At 47.2% G+C, this 20,838-nt stretch overlaps 2 protein-coding genes across 3 annotated transcripts in view; both read right to left on the bottom strand.

Moving 5' to 3' along the window:
* Positions 1-90: 90 nt before the first annotated feature.
* Positions 91-8,790, bottom strand: SNORC (secondary ossification center associated regulator of chondrocyte maturation). Of its 2 annotated transcripts, XM_010716583.3 has the most exons (3): positions 6,565-8,790; positions 1,088-1,270; positions 91-474 (listed from the first exon to the last, which is right to left on the bottom strand). In XM_010716583.3, exons 1-3 carry the CDS (start codon positions 6,632-6,634, stop codon positions 365-367), a joined length of 363 nt encoding a protein of 120 aa, XP_010714885.1. In that variant the 5' UTR covers positions 6,635-8,790; the 3' UTR covers positions 91-364. The 2 variants fall into 2 exon arrangements, with proteins under 2 accessions (XP_010714885.1, XP_031411006.1); XM_031555146.1 differs by having other exon boundaries at positions 1,088-6,652.
* Positions 8,791-8,985: 195 nt separating this feature from the next.
* GIGYF2 (GRB10 interacting GYF protein 2) overlaps positions 8,986-20,838 on the bottom strand; it is a 28,277-nt gene continuing 16,424 nt past the window's right edge. Inside the window, exons 15-23 of the mRNA XM_031555081.1 lie at positions 18,894-19,052; positions 17,968-18,204; positions 17,271-17,393; positions 16,684-16,887; positions 16,351-16,556; positions 15,914-16,068; positions 14,103-14,266; positions 13,636-13,783; positions 8,986-10,727 (exon numbers count right to left, since the gene is read on the bottom strand). Of these exons, the coding sequence (XP_031410941.1) occupies positions 10,660-10,727; positions 13,636-13,783; positions 14,103-14,266; positions 15,914-16,068; positions 16,351-16,556; positions 16,684-16,887; positions 17,271-17,393; positions 17,968-18,204; positions 18,894-19,052 (1,464 nt within the window). The 3' untranslated portion in view covers positions 8,986-10,659. The remainder of the gene's footprint in view (positions 10,728-13,635; positions 13,784-14,102; positions 14,267-15,913; positions 16,069-16,350; positions 16,557-16,683; positions 16,888-17,270; positions 17,394-17,967; positions 18,205-18,893; positions 19,053-20,838) is intronic.

Here is a 20,838-nt window from a genome sequence, read left to right on the forward strand (position 1 = left end):
AGTGTGCCGGCATCTCCTTCCTCCCTGTCAGCGCCGCAGGTCCCCGCTGCAGTGCAGCCACTGAGGGAATGGAACCACAGGCAGGGGTGGAAGAAGGGAGGGATGAGAACATGGGTCGGGTGACGCATGGGGAGAGTTGGGGTGATTTACAACACCTGAGCAACCCTTTCCCACCAAATCATGCTGTGCAAAGCGATCCCCAGCACCATTACCTCTGCAGCCCACCCAGCTGTGGGCTGATCCCGCTGCCGTGGAGCTGCCAGGGCTCAGTGCTCCCAGCAGAGCTGCACACGAGGAGCAACGCGAGTGCAGCAGATGGGGAGCAGACAGAGGGCTGTTGTGGTACAGAAATCTTTTATTGAGTTCAGGAGGCAGAGAACTTCCTCAGCGTGATGACAACCAAGGCCACGAGCACAGATGTACCCAGGAGGGAGGCGATGACGATGGCACCAATAGCTCCGGGCCCCAGAGAGCCTGCAGGGACAGAAATCACAGTGGGGTGAGGCTGGGGGGGCCCTGAGGGAAAGGGCAATGGAGTTCACCCCTTTTCCCCCGTGCATCCTGGCCCCCAGGACACCCTCCTGTCATCGTCCCCCCCAAGGTGTCCCTGTACCCGTGTCCCCTACAGCTGAAGTGTGGCCCCATGCCTGGGCTCCTGCCTGGCCCCCAGTCCCATGCCAGCTACCAGGGATGTGGACAGCCAGCACAAATGGGATGCTCAGCACTCTGCTTTCCTGTTACAGCCACCCCCAGAGCATGCTTGTTGCACAGCAGCAGGCTGCTGTATTTGAGGTGCTGGTGGAGTTGCTCACACTCTATTTTCAAGAGCAGAGTTTCAGGCACACTCCTGCCTGGACTCAGGCGTTTGCAGCAGTGCCGAGGGCAGACACGGGGCAGGAGGAGGTCATGGCAGTTGCTCTGGGGCTGGTGGGCACTGCACAGCAAGACCTGTCCGCAGGGAGACGGCCCTGAGCCTCCCAACAGCAGGATGGAGGAGGGTGCAGGCCACCTCCAGCGCCCTGCCAGGAGGTGACAGCCCAGAAAGAGCAAAGGCAGAGCGAGGATTTCCCGAACGGCAGCCCCGTACCGTCCCCAGCATCGAGCCGGTGCAGGTGGGTGGTGTCCTCGGGCTCCAGCTCGGAGGTGTACGGGGCGAAGGCGGTGGCATCGGAGAGCCGTGCGGTGGTGGTGGCATCGAAGGGGCCGGATCCGGAGGGCAGCTCGGCCGGCTCGTTCCACAGCGTGGGCAGCGGGCCCCGTGGGTGCTCTGCTGGGAGGGGAGCAGCCGCGGTCAGTGCTGCGTGCGGGTGGCTCGGGTCGCTGCGCTCACACGGCACGGCATGCAGAGGAGCGCGGCACACAGACCCCGCTGGGAGCCCCAGCTCCCTCTGCACCCCCACACCGCGCCGGGAGATGAAAGCAGCACCGCGCTCTGATGCTGCCATTCGCATCCTGTTATTCCTTCCCCCCGTGGGGTTGGGGAACGCGCCACAGCCCTCCCTGTTTGCGTGTGGCTGAGCGCAGCGCTGCCATCAATGCCCGGCTTGTTGAGGTGGGCCCTGGCGGCGGCAGGAGACATTCCACTGCTCCCTGTGAAACCGCTGGGAATGTCACACCGCCACGGGAGAGACGGGAAAAAATGAGCAGCGTCCAAAGCCGGGACCCACCTGAACCGACACGGCGGTTCTCCGTGCCGGGAAGAAAGGACAGAAGAGTCAGAGCCAACAGCATGGGATGAGGCACTGAGCTGCCGTGTGCCGGTACGGGGTCACCTGGCAGCAGCACAGCGAGCCCTGCGAGGCTGCCCGGAGCCCGTGTGGGGCTGTCTCTGCAGGAGGGCTGAGCACTGGAGGATCAGCTCCAGCCGCTGCTCTGCGCTCCGCAGCAGCATCTCACATCCCAGCAAGCACCAAGGAGCAGCTCTGGCCTTCCTCAGAGCTGCCTGCAGAACCAGAGTGCCGCTCTGGGGTAGATTAGGAAAGACCCTTCTGCACCCAAGGACACGACAGGACTTTCACTGAGCTCCCAGCTTAGCTCTGGCCCCAGCAGAAGCCCGGCAGCCCTAGGCTGAGCTCTGCAATTCCCACAGTGACCCCCCCAGGGCAGCATTGTGGAGCAGCAGCAACGCTGCATCCTCACACGCTCAGCCCATCTATGACCCCACATCAGAGGCAGCATCCTGGGTTCCCCGCAAGAGTTCTGTGCCCCACAGTGTCTCCCTAGAAACACACATACCCTCAGCAGGGCCCCTCCCAACCCATCCTGCAGGGCTGGAGATGTGCATCCTTTCCACAGAGTACCACAGAGATCCCAGAGATCTCTTCTGTAGCCCCTATAGGGACACACTGCTCCTGGAGAAATCACAGCAGCTCGCAGAGCAGGGCACAGGACTTCTTTCTGACAGCCAAGTAAGTAGGAAACAGTCTAATTTTTATTTTTTTTTAAATGATCTTGGTGATTTTTAAGACCTGGATAGAGGTCAATGGCAAAGTAGCATTTGCTGCTCCTGTTCACAGAAGAACTCTGTAGAAATAAAGAGCTACTGAGAAAAACACTCAAACACATTGTTCATCACGAGGGTAGGTGTGGAACACCTGAGTTATGTACCAGCCTCAGGGTCAGAGCCAGCTGTAAGGAAGCCCACCCACAGCACCTGTAGGGCTGCTTTGCCCCAGGGCAGCTCAGCAGGTGGGCACACAGAGGTTATGGGTGGGTGCCCCTGCGCTGCCTGCTGCCCTGTGGGATCTCACCCAGCAGTAACTGCCTCAACACCACAGTACCGACATTCCACAGAACACCCAAACACACTTGGAAGCACTTCAGGGAAAGACATGGAACAATCTGAATTACTGGGGTTTTACGGAACGCAAAGAAAGACTAGGAGTAACCCAGTGTTGGCCAGCAGGCCAGATGGCACCTCTTCTTTCTCCCCTACTGCACTGCATACCCATCCTCTCTGCAATAGTTGTTATGGCTGAGGCCAGAAAAACAAAGACATTGGTTACTACACTACAAAGAAATAACAGAAGGGGTTTGCTGATCAATGCAGACACCCACTGAGATAACAGCTACACGGACTGCGGGGGGATCCAGAGGGCACCAAAGGTGACACAAAGCAGCTGCGTCCCATCCTTGGTGAGGAAGTAGGTGAGCTGCCTGCACAGCTGTGAGGTTCCTGCACCCCAGGTGCTAGATAGCTGAAAGGTAAGACTGCAAAAACCTCCACAAGGAGGAACAAATCTGAAGGACCCTCAGGGTTGGACCACGTGGCAGATGGAGCCATCCAACACCAGTGAGCACCACTTCCCACGCAGGCTGACTTCAGGACCTCGTTACCCCCAAGGTCTGTCAACAGATGACAGTAAGATGTTCCCCCCCCTAGGGTGATGCCTGCAGGGACAGAAACACAGGTGCTTCAGGACAGGTGCTCATGTTCCTGACAAGAGGCCGTGCACCTGCTGTAACCTGAGTGTCGCACAGCCGTCCATCACTCACAGCCACTTACAGGTTGACTTGATGCCAAATTCCACAGCTCACATCCTTTCAGAACCCCAGGGCTTTTCTTCTTGGCTGCAGATGTTTGCATCTTTTTACACTGGTTACAAGGAGGCGACCTGCTGCTTTCTGGTGTAACTCTCCACCTCCAGCCCAGTAACCTCAGCCAGGAGATGGTAAGTGTCAGTAATTTGCAAGGAGCGTCAGTGCTGAGCCAGTTGTCTACAAAGAGCTGCATCCAGCCTGGACAGACCTGCTGGAATGACTGCAGCTTTAAGAAGTTTACAAACTATTTACTTCTCACATCCTAGTGCTCAAACTTCAAGAGCTTCCTAATAACCCTCTCACTGTATTACCCTTGAGAACAGAATCAGAAAAGAGTCCTTGGATGAGGCCTTCTCCCATTCTTTTCCCCTTTAGCATAACGAAGGTCATCTTCTGCCCTGCCTCTTTCCTCCCCAAACCACCCACTACAATGTAATGTATTTCTATGCGAGCTCAAAACAAAAATCCAGGAGCCCACATCAGCATTCGGATACAAAAAACACAGGACTCAAAGCAAGGCCTTGCAGAGCCCTCCTGCTGCTCTGCCCTTTCACACAGGGCTCTGAACCTGCAGAACCACGAAGGCTGGAAGGACCACTCAGCTCGCTCAGTCCAACCACTGACTCACGACCCTCAGTGCCACATCCACCCCTTCCTTGAACCCATCCAGGAATGGTGACTGCCCTGCTCCTAGGGCAGCTGTGCCGGTGCCTCACTGTTCTTTTGGAGAGGAAATTTGTCCTAATATCCAACCTGACCTTGCCCTGGCAGAGCTGAATACCATCCTCCTCTCACCCTGCCACTGTTACCCAGGAGTAGAGGCCAACCCCCCACCCCATCCTTCATGCAACTGTAGAGAAATCAGCTTTAGTAAGAGCAGAAAGTTGCTCTTTGCAGTCTTGCTGTGCTGTAGGGTTAAGTGCAACCTACGTTTGAAGGAAGAGGAAAAGGAAAGGATTTGGAGGTGCAGAAGCCCCACTCTTCCAGTTGCAGTAGATGATGCGTGCTGGGGGGCTCTGCTGCTTTCCCACGTTGGACAGATGCAGCCCCGGAAAGAGCTCAGCAGCTCAAAGGCATCCCAACTTTCTGCAGCATTCAGGGAAGTGCACAGCCCAGCAGTGCCCACACAAAGCTCTGCTGCCCAGATATGGAAACCATGTCCACGAGGAGGGGAAGGCCGTGCTGAGCATGGCTGTGCCGACACGGAGGGCAGGGGCTGGCCGGCCCAGGTAGCCGCAGCAGGCAGGGGGCCAGAGCAGGGCTGAAAGAAGGCCTTGATGGAGCACAAAGGGCAGCCTGTGGTGTGCAGCGCTGGAAGCGCGAGCTGCGGTTCTGATGAATGTGAAAGGAACTTGTTTACAGAAAGGCTGGGCTGCGTGTGTGTGTGTGTGTGTGTGTGTGTGTGTGCGTGCGCACCCAGAGTGCAGAGGGCTGCCTGCATGCTCTTCCCTTCTTGGTCAGCACAAGGCAGGAAATTTCCTTTTCTAACACGGTGAGACGCAGAAAAATTCCACTGTGCACTAAAAGCCCCGTGCAGAGGACAGGGATGTTTGTCACAGCAGAGAACTGTTCTGCTCCGGGGCAGCTGACAGCCTTGGCTTGTTCCCCAGGGCCCAGTTCAGAGGTAGCACAGAACAAATGTAAGGAGGCCTCGCACATTTGAAAGGCAGAGTTAGCACTGAGCCTCTGCTGTGCTCCAGCATCCGAGCACACATCCACCAGTGCAAAGCTCCCGGCTCCACAGGGAGAGCCGACACGGAGAAGTTAAGATAAAGGTGAAGAATTTCCAGCTCACAGTTCCACTGAAAAGCAGCTGATGTCTGCAGAGCAAAAGCAAGCAGTTAAGACAAAAACCTCACCTGGTCTGTGGGAGGAGCGCTGCCACTGCTCCTGGGAGCACAAGCACAGAACTGAAACTTGGTGCTTAAATGATTAATGCTGCAGTGTAGGAAAACCAGAGCCCGGTGTTTGAGAAGGAACATACCTACTTTTTAGGGCTTACTTAGTAGCTACTCTCAAAGTTTCCCAGCAAGAAGTCATCTTAGAGCAGTGGGATGTGGGGAACACCAGTGGCAGTGCTGCCGCTCCGTCCCTGCAGACACTCCAGCCAGTGCAGTGCCCAGCTCCCCTCCCTGTAGGACAACCCCTCCAAAAAGAGACCTGCACAGCTACCAGCCAGGCCCTCCTGCTGGGTACGATGTAAGAACAGGCTGTGAAGGAGCTGCAGCCTTCCTCCAGCTCTTGGAAGTCAGAAGAACAATTCAGGAAAGCGAGCGCTGTGCTCTGCTGTCACATCGGCCTGAGCCACTCATTAGATCCTGCCTGCATTTCAGAGGCTTTGAGGGGAGCAGATGTGGCCAAAGTTGACAACCTCTTCAACGAAGAGCCCAACAGAACAGGGCTCACACCAACCCTGCTCCCCTCACAGCCTGTTTGCTGTTTCAGGCCGTTCATTATAGCCACCTCTGGGTGGAAACTCAAACCACGCACACAGCTCAGCTTTAGACTGAGCTCAGTGTTGTCACAGATGCTTTCATTGCTGTACTTGCAGCACTGGTGAAGTGCTGTGCTGCAGGGAGAGCACAGAAGGCACCAGAGATCCACACAGTCTTGAGCTGGAGGAAAATGTGTCTCTCCATGATTCGGAATGCTTTCCTACCACCATCAGCAGGCAAACAAGCAGTCCCACCAGCTGCAGAGCACAGCCACGTCCTGCAGCACACCTGGCTCCTGGGCTGCAGTCGCCAGCACTCACACAAGCACTGCTGCTATTCAGCCTAACAGAAATGACAGGATTTATTCGGGTTTCCCCAACAGAAACGGGGGCTCAGGATGGAGAATACGTTCTTACTCAGCACTACCCACCGACTCCAAAATCAACTTCCATCACTCAACCATATTTCAATAAATACGTACGGCAGTTCTTAGGGAGGGAAAGGAGGACGGAGCGACAGGAGGAGAGCAGAGGCAATTAGTGAGGATCTCCTCTTCTTTTGGAGCTCAAATGCAAACGCAGACCCTTACCTGCCAGCGCAGCGGGCAGCAGGAAGCACAGTGTCAGCAGGAGCGGGCGCAGGGCTCTGTGGCAGGGCATGGCTTCCCTCTGGAAAAGTGCTGGCAGGAATTCTTAAACTCCTCCAAGTAGGAAACAAGTCAGAAATTTCGCTGGTATAATAAAAAGCTGGGTCTGGTCAGGTCAAAAATTCCTTCACAACAGCAAGTGGACAGAGAGCACGCAGCCCAGCAGACTCCCTCTCTCCCTGCCTCCTCCAGCACACCTCCTCCCAAGGCAGCTCCACCCTCCAGGCCCTGTTCCTCCGAGCCCATAGGCAGCGAGGCCATTTGCAGGGCCCCCGGCGCCGGCACACCGGGCAGCTATCGGCAAACCCATCCCTGAGCCAGGGGATGCGCTCAGGATGCCTACCCACAGGCAGCGTGGGACAACACAAGCTGCATTGGGGCAGATACCCAAAACTGAGTGCACCACGAGGGCTGGGCTCTGCTGTGTGCAGGGCAGGGGCGGTCTGCCCAGGTGGGCACAGCAAAAGAACAGAGGCCTCCATCTTTTTAACCAAATACTTGAAGACAGAGCCAGAGCAGCTCCACGGCATCCTTGTTTTGTGGGTGGACTAGGAGCCACAACTGCTCCTTCATGATATCTTCCAGTGGATGTGCTATGCCATACCATAGCAGCATCCTCCTCCCAGCTGAGCTGAACAGACACTGCCTCCTCCCACAGCACTCTGCCCTCGGTCCCTCGTTCTGCCTCCAAATGGGCTCACAAAAGCTTCCCAGCAGAGGAAACTGATGTTTGTTTTCAGTCACAACGTGCACTGATAGAGACTTGGGAAGAACAAAGTGAACAAAGGGAGGACGCTCTGGTTTGCCAGCAGAGGAATTCCGTGAGTATTTTAAAAAATTACAACAAGATGGTATGAGGATGAAATACTTCACTTCTGTTCATCCCCAAGATCAGTTCTTTTTATCCTGAAAATATAATGGTTTTATCATATGTTACAGATTCAGAGCTTTCTGGCAAGGGATCCCTCTGCATTTTGGCTGACAAGAAGCCAGACCCAGCTCTGCTGCCCTTTAAAATGGCCTGGTGCCATTCTTGGTAACAGTGCTTTGCTGCGAGGGGACACAGGAAAACCAGAGGACTGCACACTTCCCCTGCAGCAAAGTGAGAAGTGTGGGATTGTAACACTGGTGACACATGCTCAAAAGAAATCTCAGATCTCTCGCATCAAACTCAACATCTTTCAGCCCCAGCACAGCCCCGTTAGCCATCCAGGTTCATGTCCTGTCTGAAAAATAGTCTCAAGTGCATAAATACATCAGCTGCAGACGTAACGTTGCAGCTCCTGCTTTTCCCAACTCTACTGAAACAGGCCCTTTTTGACCCAGAGGGAGACAAAGCAGGTAAGGTGACCTGAGCACATGATCTGAACACATCATCTTACCTTCATGCAAAAAATAGAAGTCAGCATATTAAATACTTGAGAACAAGATCTCTTCCCTCCTGGTCCATTACCCACAGGCTCTCTGAAGCCCTACAAACTCCTCAGGGCATGACAAGTCAGTGCACCTTTTCCCTGCTTGCACTGCTGCATTCAGCCATCGCTGAATTGGTCATGACTCCAACTGAGCTGGAAATTAACAGGCTTTTGCTTATTGTAGTATTCCAAAATCAGCTTGCAGAAATGAGATCATACCATTAAAAACCCAACTACTTCAGAAACAGACAGCTTATACTCTACAGTGAATTAGAATTTTAAAACAAGTTACCAGCCTGGACACATATGGTTCTCTCTAAGACCACAGCTAAACATAACTCAGAACCGTTAAGTTAGTTCTTTCCAACTTGATATTTCTTGTTGTCACGCGAATGGCTGAAGAACATTCGTCATTAGCCTTTACTGGCATTTTCCACTCAAAATCAAGCAGCAGAAAAAAAAAAAGAAAACTTTAGTCGAGGAAGGGAAGCCTGCAAGGTGTCCGTGTGGTCATTACGTCTAAAGGAGGGCTCTTCTTTTAGAGAAGGGAATTGGAGTGAGGGTGGTTACCAACTGGCAGAAGGAAGGCTCCACAAGCACAGGTTTGCAATAACAGAAAGCCAGCCACAGCTTCACCTCTCCTGCATTAATAAGTGGGCACGCACGCGTTCCTGTAAGCAGTGAGAGGGACAAAAATTAAAGCTTTCTTGTCAATGTTGTCCAATCTCAACTGACTGCTGTTTATTTGAACTCTAAAATTATCAAGTAGGAAAAAACCACCAGTGTTCCTCACCAGGGAAGAAATAAAGCAGCAGTTGTTCCAGATCCTGTGCATTTCCTCATTTCGTGACGAAAGCTGATGAGAGTTGAGTTTTGGTCAGTTTTAGCACCAGGAATTATCTCAAAACTCAGCTTTGACAAAAGCAAGCAGAAAATTTGCTCTCAGATATAATACAACCAGGTTTTATTTAAGTTCTCTCTTTCCCCCCCTCCCACACTGGCAAAAGTTCAGAGGGAGTTTAAAGTTTTGTAAACATTTTAACTACCCCTCTTCCCCCTTTTATGAATTTACAAAGCAAAGGAGACAGGGAGACCAGATTTGCGACAGTTCCAAGTCTCTCCATGCTATTGGATCCAAAAACTATATACAAGTCTGCAGCAGTCTCTGTATAGTTACTGTACACGTTTGGGGGCTGGGGGAAGAGAGAGGAGGAGGAGGAGAAGGTGACCCCAAAAAATGAATAAATCAAACAAAACAAAATTCAAAGCCAAACTGCTCTTGAGCAACTCAAACTGTTTCTTTAGGCAGTGATGACCAACAGACCTTCATACACCTCCACCAAACCTGTAGCGTAGCTCCCTTTGCAGGTTATACCCCTCTGGGAATGGGAGATGGGACCAGGGGGCTGAAACTAAGTGCATTTGGCAGTTTTAGATTTGTTGTGTGGTGTGTGCACGTGGGTGTGTGGAGAAAGGAAGGCGGTGGCAATCTTCTGGTGAGAGAGGAAAGCTGTGATTCCATACTTAAACATCATGGATCCGAGTGGAGGAGCGCGATGCAGTCTGACATGTAGAAGATAAGCAGGACTGTCACTGCACTTAGCTTCGCCCTCCAGTCTCTTTCCATTACAAAAGGGCATCTCCGCTTGTTAACCAAAGCGCAGCTGGAAATGACAACTAGCTAAGACTGTGGGAGTACAGATGTAAAAGCCAGTGTTCACTCACACCAAAGACTAGAGATCCACATGGTAAAGATCCTACTGTCTCTTAAACGAGACAAATTTGCAGGAGAAGAGCTCAAAATAAACTGGTCCTAACCCTCAGAAGGTACCATTTAAGGGAGAAATTCAACCCGAAAGAAGAGATATCACCCCTCTTCCTCCCCACGAGAGCACAAGTCCCCACTTGTCCAAAGAAGGCTGGATATGCTGACAGGAAACTCCGACAGCTTCAACATCACCACCTAACGAAGACAGACTCGAGCGTTCCCTCCAAAAATAATGTGCTGAGAAGGGCTGGCAGGGGGGTGTGCAACTTCAAACCAACCCAAGCTAAACTGTGCCCGCCACCGCCCTTCTCCTGCTGTTTGCCAGTTCTAAGGTTAGCTTATGAATGCAACTCCTGGCTGGGAGAGCACCTCTTGCCCTGAAGGAGCGCAGAAGTCAGTATCTGTGTGGCATTTTGTTTTTGACCAACATCTGTTAACCACAAACTCTCTTCACAACTGCAAGTGTTGGATGTGGTAAGAGTAACCAGGAGAGAGAAGCAACGGCTTTTGCAGAATCCCAATTGATTTTTTTCCAGGTATGTCAGTAGAAGAAATCACAGCACAGTGAAAGCTTGCTGCCCAAATGAGCTTTGTTGTGAACAAATCCAATCTCCCACCCTCCCAGGACTCTGAACAAAGTTCACTTGACTCCCGAGCAGATTCTCAAGACACCAGGAACAACGCCTGTGCAGTCCTGGGCAGAAAGGGTTTGTTGGAGCCAGAAGCAGCAGCCTGAGATGACAGATTCTGTGATTCACTGCGAGGCGAAGAAGAACGCATGGTGGAGAATACTGTGTCCAAAATGGAGAATCCAGGGTTAACAGATGCAGCAAAAGCCAGTTGATTTGCACATGCTCAGTAGTCTTCCAAAGTCTCTATTTCTCCCATGTTGAGCCGCTCTGATGAGGCATTCACTGAAAACCCTGTAAGCCAAAAAGGAGTCGTGTTAAATCTGGCTGTGGTATGTTTTATATGATGCAATGCATCTGTTACATGCAGCAGTTGAATAATACACACCAAGTAAAAACCCAAAGGAAAATTACATATGGACTGATATAGTTACCCGAATTGCTGTTTTTTTTCCTTTAGTAAGTCAAAGACTAAATAGCACTTAGCTAAGTATCACAACCAGCAGAATCACAGTCCCAGCTTTCATTGAGGAGGTACCTGAAGAGCTAGTGCCAGATGTAAGCACAGTGGAGATGTGCCTTGGCAGCCCTTAGAAGGCAGCGTGTTTGGGTCAAGTGGTACTTGAAAGTGCCTATCACACCACTTACAGTCAAGAGGTAGAAACAGATGCTCTGTGAACTCAGAATGGAGGTGTTGTTCATGCTCAGCACTTCAGGGGCAGTGAATGATTCCACTCCTTGCTTTTGAAGCACAGATGCACGTGGAAATTCCGTGCATTTCCATGGCTTTGTTGATTTTGTTATTTAAAGTCCCTTGCTCAGACGGACAACATGAATGTGTACAGAAGTACACAGGGCAACAGAGAGGGCTCAAAATACATCTGAACTTCTACCCAAACTCTTAACAGTGCTAATGACGTTTTGACTTCTTCCCTGTTCTTGTCATCATTTTCTACAAGGAAGAATTCTAATGTTTCACATGATGCAACTTTTCCACTGAGATCCCGTTGTTATTTTTGCACCAATTTCATAGGAAGTGTAAGAAAGAAGAAGAATCTTTTCTGTGTAAAGGTTGCTTAACACAAACCTGGCATTTCACTGCCTTGAGTCTGCTACGTAACTTCTTCCATGCTACAAAACAAACTGCTTTTCACAGCCATCACCTTCACCTGCTGAGTATGTCTGAGTAAATTGTTCTGGCTCCCTCTCGTGGCAGTATGTCACCTACAAACTTTTGGAATCATTTTTATCATATTTAAGAAGCTGCACACAGTAGTTCTCTCAGCCAAACGTCATAATTGCACTTAGTGATTTCTTTCCAGCATCAGAAGAGCAGACATTTTGTTTGTTGCTTGGTTTTTTTTTTTTTTTAATTTGATGACCCACTCTGAACTCACTGGATTAGCATCTGCTAGTGACTTAAGAAAGGGTTCTGAGGAGATCAATGCGCTTCAAAGCAGGATTTACTAATTTATAATTGAAAAGCACTGATTTAGTTGAGGACAAAGAGGAAGGAAAAAACAAAATGGTTCTGTCTGCTTTAGAAGAGTGTCTTGCATGTGGCAATTACTAAGCTGCTTTAGACAAGTATGAGCTATGCAGCACCAGCGCACCAATTACATGTCCAGTGCAGTGCCCTAGTTTCCATTTCATCACAGGCAGCACAGATGTGAGCACAATATATTCCACAAGCATACCTCAGCTAAGCTTTGCATGCCACAAGGCTTGATGACGCCCTTCTTTCTTAAGGGACACTTAACAGAAACCCTTCCATCAGTGGGGGCTGGATTTGATCATTTCCAGAGGTCACTTTCCAAGCCCTATAGTTCTGTGACTGTGTGAACAGTGTAGTGGAATATAACAACTCTTCTCACATAAAAAGATGGACAATAAACAAAATAAGGCCACTAACTGATGTCAGCATGTCCACTGCCTCGAATTCAGAACTTGTAATCACATTCTATCTTTCTTTCTCCCCCTTCATACCTTAACCATCTTTTCTGACTAAGATGGTTAGCCTGTGTAGAAAGGTAGGAAAGAATGAAGGCAGCCAAGCCTCAAGAAGCTAACTGATCATCACCAAGAAATAAAACATGCTTTATTTTTAAAAGAATCTTTTGTGTAAGTGTGAAAAATACTTAGCATGAATTGAATAGTATAGGCATAGGACAGCTCCAAAGAGGAAAGGCAGCTTAGCTGACATCTCTAAACTACTTAAGGTTTCCAAATAACCATGGTATTGAAGAGGCCTTTTCACATGGAAGATGGGAATAATGTTCTCTTGACTACCTCTAGTTTAAAAAAAAAAAAAAAATCAGATCACTGCAGACAGATCACAGCTTCTTATGAGCAGCACAAGAGACTCAGAAATGTAACCTGTCATCTTACCACTCACCTCTCCTAGCACTTAGTCATAAGAAAACGTTCAATTATTTGCACCATGCCACTATGATTGCCAGTTATCTAGCATGTATTTGTTATGGTACATGTAACAGGAATTTCAGATCTATCTGGAATATATTTGCTCTACTGCATCTTTAGAAGACCAGGGTATCTGAAGTAATAGCCACACGTCCATGATAGCCAGCTTCTTGTCTCAGAAAACAAGCACTTGCAGTACATGAAAACCTGGTCTTTAGAGTCTCCAAAGTTATTTTTCATCTCTCATAAATTAAGTGTTAATGACTATACTAATGTTTAAAACAACGAATAAGTACAATTTGATTCAACCTATCCTCCCTCCCCTTTTTTTAAAGGCAACATTTAAGTTCACTCTGAATTTATTCCTAGTACATACAGTGCTGCAGACAGAGGACAGTGGAAGTCTTGTTCTTTACATCAAGTTTCTTTACAAACAAGTTCTCTGCAAGATTCCTGTTCCTAATCTGCTGTCTGTATTTGGGCAAAGAAAGAATGGACAAGAGACTCCTCTTAGCAAGTAGTGCAATCACTGATTTACATCACTATCTTGTGCTCTGCGTACCATACTCTTTTGAGACTACTCTGCCCCAGCAGCAGAGATATTCAGTAAGTTTTCCATGAAACTGATGCATTATTTAAAGAACTCCAAAACTGAAACAAATCCTAAGGACGTCAATAGCTACCAATTCCTGTTAGAATTCAGTATTTCCATTTAGGTTAACAAGACTTTTACGCTACTCAGGGCTTTTCCCAGAACAAAAGATTAGTTTTAAAAACTGACCTAACAAGCTGGGATCTGCTCGAACCATTTTCTGTTTCTTCTTTTTCTTCCCACTCTGTACAGCTTCAAAATTCGATTGCTGGCTGTTACTCTGATTGGTCTGAAAGACTGAATGTAGCGAGCTGTGGTTCATTCCCCACACCGAATCCTACGAAACAAAGACAGTATTACAAAATGAAATCAAGTTTTCTACATCATCCAGGGTAGTGTGAAGCCACCAATACATCCATCCAATACACCTACCCCATCTTCTTAAAGTGCATCAGCATGCTAAGGGACTATTTGTACAACAGCTGGCCTCAGCTATTTAATCATAAAGGATATTTAATTCTGCAGTACATATGTGAAATCTGCTTTATCCTGTCATTCACGTGACCCGTAAAGTCCTGCTCACACTCATCAATAAGAAAAGCAGACTGAAATACAGAAATCATGCACTCCTAAAGACGATAACAAGCAAGATGTACCTGTTGCTGCTGCCGCTGCTGACTGGCTTTCTGTTTGGCACGGCGCTCAAGAAACTGCTTGGCAAACTCCTTGGCCTCAGGAGTATCTCCAAAATATGCTCTGATGTAATCATGGACCTCATAGGGAGACTCTACTTCCTTCAGGAAAGAAACAAACGTGGGAACTGCAAGAAGAAGGCAGACCATGAGAGAATGTGTGCAGATGTGTGAATATGTGCATGCAAAAACATAGCCCTTGGATTTTTGTTACAAATATTTGCCAATGTAGTAGCCATGTCAAACAGCTTGCCCTTGCAAATTCCACACAATTAAGTTTCACAATACAACTTTTCATTCATTCTACAAGGAAAGCAAGGATTAGAAAGCCAGCTAATGTGATGAGAAGGAAAAAGAACTGACAATCTGAAGGGTATGGGAGCCCACCAGCTTTAGACACTGCCAGCTTAGGAGCTCATTCAAATTCAATGGCAGGCATAAACAGAAAATACTCTCCCTTTCCACAGTGCTGTCATCAATGCATTCTCCTGGCTGAAAAATGCTAAGAGTGCACGCCACAGTGACTGACCAGAGCTGCAAGTAACTGGAGTTTAACAGCTACCTCACCTGCAAGCCTCCTTTATTATGTTCTTTTTGTTTAAAATATTTACACTGAAGTATTGGTTTTGTTTTCTTTTAACATGGAGAAGGGCAAATCACTAGCCTGGAAGATGGGAATTTATGGGAGTTGGACTAGATGGTCCTCTGAGGCCCCTTCCAACTCTAAGGATTCCATGATTCTAAGCTAGCATTGCAACCCACAACACAAAACACCCTCGAAGGCATGGAAGCTCACTGTGGAAACACAGCCCACAGCAGCACTGCATACTTTTGCCACAGTTCTTCCTCCCAGAGAAGTTTCATGCTCTTGGCTTATTCAATTGTGACACATTTTTCACAATCATGAATAACCTGTGCAATAGTGTCCATAGTTAAGCAGAGTCTGCAGCTCATTTACATGTGGCATCTCTTCCCTGATGGCCTGAGCTATCAAGGTCTCACCGAGAATTAGAAATAATTCACCCTTCTGTTGCCAACCCAAATCTATTTGAGCCACTTCAATTTTGGCAGCTCAATCTACTTGTTGGTTGTTCTGTTGCTCCATAACATCTCCTCAGATACCAGATACAACTAATTACTGCATCACAAGTGGAGCCAACATGTTATTTCTAGCACCTCTCCTCCAGCAGAAAGCTGCAGCTGGGAGATGTAATCCTGGCACCTGAGGGCAGCACTGGTTCTCCAGTCAGCAGCACAGTTTTGTAGAATACAGAAACTGGAGAACAAGGATTTGCAAAGGTCAAGACTGAAAACACTAGAATGTCTGCAGTGCTTTGCTGCAAGGAGGGATTGGTTTGATTTCAGAATGGCAGTTATTCTATGCGCCCTGCAGCAGAGTTAGGTCAAAGCCAGACAATTTCACAAATAAAAAGATGCTTTGCACTGGGACATACAATAATTTGGCCTTCACTAAACAGTGAACTGGATGCTCGTTCATCTGTCTGGTAATACATCCAACCACCAAAGTCCTCACCTCAGAGCTCTGGGTGGCAGACTTTACAACTACTGTTTCCAAGTTCTCATTGATGTATGATATTAGTAGAGATGATGCAACAGTTTTTCAGACCACTATTTAAAGTTAATTATACCTTTTTGCTGCCTGCATTACAAACATTATTCTGACTGCAGTCATTACCTTACTCAGAACATCAGCTCAAAGAAACTAGATATTATTTTTCTACAGCGGAGTATCTGCATTCCTCCCCACTTCTTACCATCTAAGTTGTTGGCTGTGTTGAGTGCATGAAGCATCTGTTCACACCATTGCGTGAATCCATCTTGGGCTTTATTAACACCCTGGAACAATTTCAACAGCTTCTCCTCTTCTTCCACCTTCTTGTTCTGTCTACTTGTAATACCTACAGATTTACTGAGATAAAGAAAACACAAAACACTGTATACTACCAGAGTCAGTGGTAGTATATAGCACAGTGCTACACCACTCACTGGTTCACACAATGCAAGCACTATTTAAGAACCAACTCATTTTTCACATAGATTACAAAATAAATTGTGAATGGTTACCTACTAATGACTTCTGTTAAAACAGATTCTGAGTGACAAAGAGAAAGGTAATGTAATGCTACAATTGCTAAGTCATCATCTCAGGAGTGGCAGCCTTCTTGGCAAATGCTCCTTCCCCAGTTCCTACCTGAGGCTGGCATTGCTTTTGTTTTTATTGGTCGAGTTACGAGGTCCCACTTCCTTCACTGCATCATCCCAGAAACCCATGTTTGAGTTTTTGGTATCAGCATTACTCCAGATGCTACTGACTAGGTCAGATGCCCACTGGTTGCTGGGATTAGTGTTTAGGGAGCCCCACACTGAATTCCCAATGCTGGTGTGCAGGTTAGAGTGCTGTTGAAACATAACAAAGAGATCCCAATTATTAGCACCAGACCTGGCAGAGCAGCAATGAACAGAAAAGGAGAACTGTCATGTACTGTTGCCTTCTACAAATGGATTAGATAAAGAGGGAACATACCGTAGTATTTCTGACTCTGTTTGGCTGCTGGTGCTGCTGTTGCTGCTGTTTCTGCATTTGCCTTGCCTCTTCCTGCTGTATCTCCAGCAGGGACTTGGTAGTGCCTGTTGGTTTGGTTACATTACCCCAGCCTGATAATTTTTGCTGCTGTTGCTGCTGCTGTTGCTGGAGAGCTTTCATTAGTTCACGCTGCTGACGCCTTTGCTGTTGCAAACAGTAACAAAAAAATGCTTGTGCATGCTTTCAAGAGATCGTTACTATTCTCAATTCTAGCTGAGAAAATTTTTAAATGGAATTCAGTTTAAACTGGAGAATTCTGACGTTGTAATGTTTTTGAGCTGTTACAGTTCTTAACAAGGATGCACTACGTAACTGGTGAAATACCAGTTGTTTATTAGCCCCAAACAGCATTATTCCACCTAATAAATGAGTGCAATCTGCTAAGCATTCAGGGTCCTGGAGGAATACCTTCTTCTAGCACTTATCCTTTATTACCTTCCCAAGATTACTTCTAATAACAGTTAAGCAGTCACACAGAGTCCACTTTTCCAGTAGAAAAGTTACACTCCATTAGTGTCAGTGCTTACCTCTTCTCGAAGCTGCCGTTCTCGTTCTTCTTCTAGCTTTTGGATTTCTGCCAGTGACAGTGTGGTTTGGGATTGACAAGCTCCTGAATTTGACTGCTGACCCCATGTTGAAGATGAAGGGAGCTGGGTCAAAAGAAAACATCACTAGAAATTGTGAAACCTTCTTACAGAACACTGCTGAAGTAGAATTGTGGAGAAAAAAAAACAAGCTCACAGCACAGGGAAGAGAAAGGTTACTTTTAAATTTCAACAAAACGTTTCAAAGTATAAAAGAATACAATAACATTCAAATACAAACTGTTTCTTCAAACTGCCCTCTTATGAACTGCAGAACCAAAGAGACAGAGCATCAAGAATAGGGTAACATATCACTGTCAGAAAGACAGCAAAGACTTCTGAAACCAGAACCTCAAACTTTACACTGGCCCTTCCATCGCACTGGAGCAGAACGGATGTCTGTACTGACCAGCAAATCCCTCTTCAATGAGCTCCTTTTGACTGAACATTTTTCATTTTGCAGCTTAACTTTCTCTTGCATCTCCCAACATTCACCAAATCATCTATTCACCCTCTGCTCTCTCTAGGAAGTCCGGTCCTCTCTTGTTCTGTTCAAGTCAGCCTTGACAACTCTGAATCCTGCTCTGGTTCCACACTACACACTCGGCTAAGGAAAAGTTAAACCACAGAAAAATGTTACCTTCATTTGGGCAAGTTGCTGTTGCTGCTGCTGCTGCTGCAGTCGTCGTAAAGCTTCCTGCTGTTGCTGCCTCTGTCTCATTATTTCTTTTTGGCGCTGGAGTTCCAGCTCCTTGCGCTTTCGCTCCTCTTCTTCGAGCCGTTGTCTGGCTGCCTCTTCTTCCATCCGTAGCCGACTTTCCTCAAGTCGCCGCTGAGCCTCCTCTTCCTCACGTGCCCACTTGGCAGCCTCCTCTTCCTTCCCAGGACATAAAGAAAAGTACAGTCTAAGCAGACTTAGCAAAACTAAGTTATTTGTACTCCGTGGTACTAAGATCCTGATAGAAGAGAGAGGCCTATTGGTCTTTAATCTGTGATGTTTAGATTGTTCATTTACTTCTATATTTCTCAGGCAAGAAAGCCCAATATGTAAGCTATATATTTCAAAGCACAAGTTTCCCCTTCGCTCCACCAAGAGACTTGGAAAAGAATGGCGTATCTCTAGTTTAGACCAGAGAATTTCACACCATGTTCCTTTTAGAAGTTATGCACCTCTCAGTCTGAGCTTCTTTTATCTGCTTGTACTATTTAGTCAGACTAATGGAATGAACTGTGAGAAGAAAAAAGGGAAAAAAGGCTTTTTTAACATGAAAGAAAAAAAAAGTTGACAAAGTGACATTTACTGCTGAACAACAGAACTAAAACTGAGATGTCTGCTAACCGCTAACTAACAAGATGACTGCATGGAGGGGCAGAAATGGTACAAACATCAAGAAGTGCCTTGAAAAAGGATTTTGAAGTAAGCATCAAATCTTAATTGGTCCTAAAAGTTATCATGAAACCATCCATGTCTTAAGATTACTTTGACTTAGGGCCTGTGACAGTGTCAATCAGCAGGCAGGAAGTGCAAGTTCCCCAGTATGAGGAATCCCCGTTGCTGGTTTTCACCTGTTTACGAATTAATTCTTCTCGCTGCCGTCTTTCTTCCTCTTCTCTTCTCCTCTCTTCCAACCTCCTAAGTGCTTCCTCCTGTTGTTGTCTTTCCTCTTCCTCCCGCTGCCGTCTTAGTGCAATTTCCTGCTCTCGTTGTCGCCTCAAGGCTTCTTCCTGGAGATGGGAAGGAATGTCAATCTGTAATTGCCACGTCACTGACCAAGCACATCACAACAGACTACAACACGGTCTGGCCAAATGAATGGTCTCAAGAAAACTTCCTTAACTCGAAGCTAAGCACTGGCAAAACGAAAGAGTGAACTCAAACTAACAAGTTCTGATGCATCTCATCAATGAATGAATTTAGTGAGTGAAGAAATAGGGAATCAAGCATTATCTTTGGTTTTAAAAACAATGGCACTGAAAATGAAAACTATAAAAGGAGGGTACAACTCCTCTTTCCTATTGATACCAACTACACTTAAACATACATTTTAATGTGGAAGCATCTCAACAATCTCTTTTTTTGGGGGGTCAGCTGTAAGTGGAAACTTTCCCTACTTAGAGGAATTTCTGAACACGGACTAAAATGCACAGAGCTCAAAGCTCAAACCACATGTCCAGACACTAGGAATAAAAAGGAGAAGCCCAGTGCAGTTAAGGACACTGCAACCTCTGCAAGTGCCAGATCTGTGGAACTCAATGAAAGGGCCTATTCGTACACTATTTAAATGCCAGTGGCAATGAAAGATCTCCTGAAGGATTTGATTTTGAGCCATCCATAAGTTACTTAACTTCCAACAAATGACATTTTGCTTTCCCACTAACAAAATAATTAAAAAAACCCATCAATGCTCCTTCCTAATGCTCTGAAGATTAACATGAACAGAATCTTTCTGTTTCTGCTACGAGGGCTGCTCCCAAAGTAATGGCTTCTACTCTATGATGCTTAAAGGCCCACAAGGTCAGAGGCAGACATGAGTGGGAGAGCAGCAGAGGTTGAACCTCCCTGCCAGCATCCTGCTGCCTGCTGTTCCTGTGTGACAGATGGCAGCAGAGAGGCAGTCTGACAAACAGTGCCTGACAAATGGTGCATACAGAGCAAAGGTGAGTCACTGAATTCCTCTATGTGGGGAAAAAAGTGGCACCCAGTGAGATTCAGCAACTGCTGATGATGGTATACAGACACCAAAGAGTGGATGTGAGCACAATGAGGTGGTGGGTGGAGCATTTCATCAGTGGTGGCCGTGGTCACTTCTGCTGGTGCAGACCTCTACAAGCACAGCATGCAGGCTCCTGTTCATCACTGAAAATGCAGAGCTAATGGTGATGCCTCTGCTGAAAAATAGTGTTTTGTAGTTGAGAATTTGCTCTATCAAATGGACTTACTGTGCTATTCCTATCTGCTGTAATTTCCATGAAAACAAGTAGGATGCATTTCTTTCAGAGAGACCTACATACTTGCTTTCAGAGGAACAGAGCACAACAGGCTTTCTGCTCACTGAACAGGTGAACACCTATCCAATTTTTTCCCCAATCATGTCTTCCTCTTGCATGAAATAACCTTGCTTTTTGCTGCCTTTCTGATCTTTGAAATCCAGCAACAGTACTAAGGACATCCTGCTTTTCATATCTTCTACATACATTTTGGATGAGAACTTTTTTTTTAGTCAATTAGTACTGTGCAAATATTCTGAGGTCTTTTGTATGTAATACACTACTCATAACTCTAAGGGAGACTAATTGTGCATCACAGATACAATTAATTTGAAGTCTGGTAAAATAGGAAGTTAACTCTGAAACTTAAAACCCTCACAATAAATCAGATAGCAAATCTTTATATGCACACAGCATATGTAAATTGCAACATCAACTGACTCAGGTTTCTTCCTGACACTGGCTAACTCCAGGTGTCTACAACATCCATCAGACAAAGCATTTTTCCTATGCCAGGAACCAA

Source organism: Meleagris gallopavo, chromosome 11, assembly GCF_000146605.3.
Source record: "Meleagris gallopavo isolate NT-WF06-2002-E0010 breed Aviagen turkey brand Nicholas breeding stock chromosome 11, Turkey_5.1, whole genome shotgun sequence".
Classification (NCBI taxonomy): domain Eukaryota; kingdom Metazoa; phylum Chordata; class Aves; order Galliformes; family Phasianidae; genus Meleagris; species Meleagris gallopavo.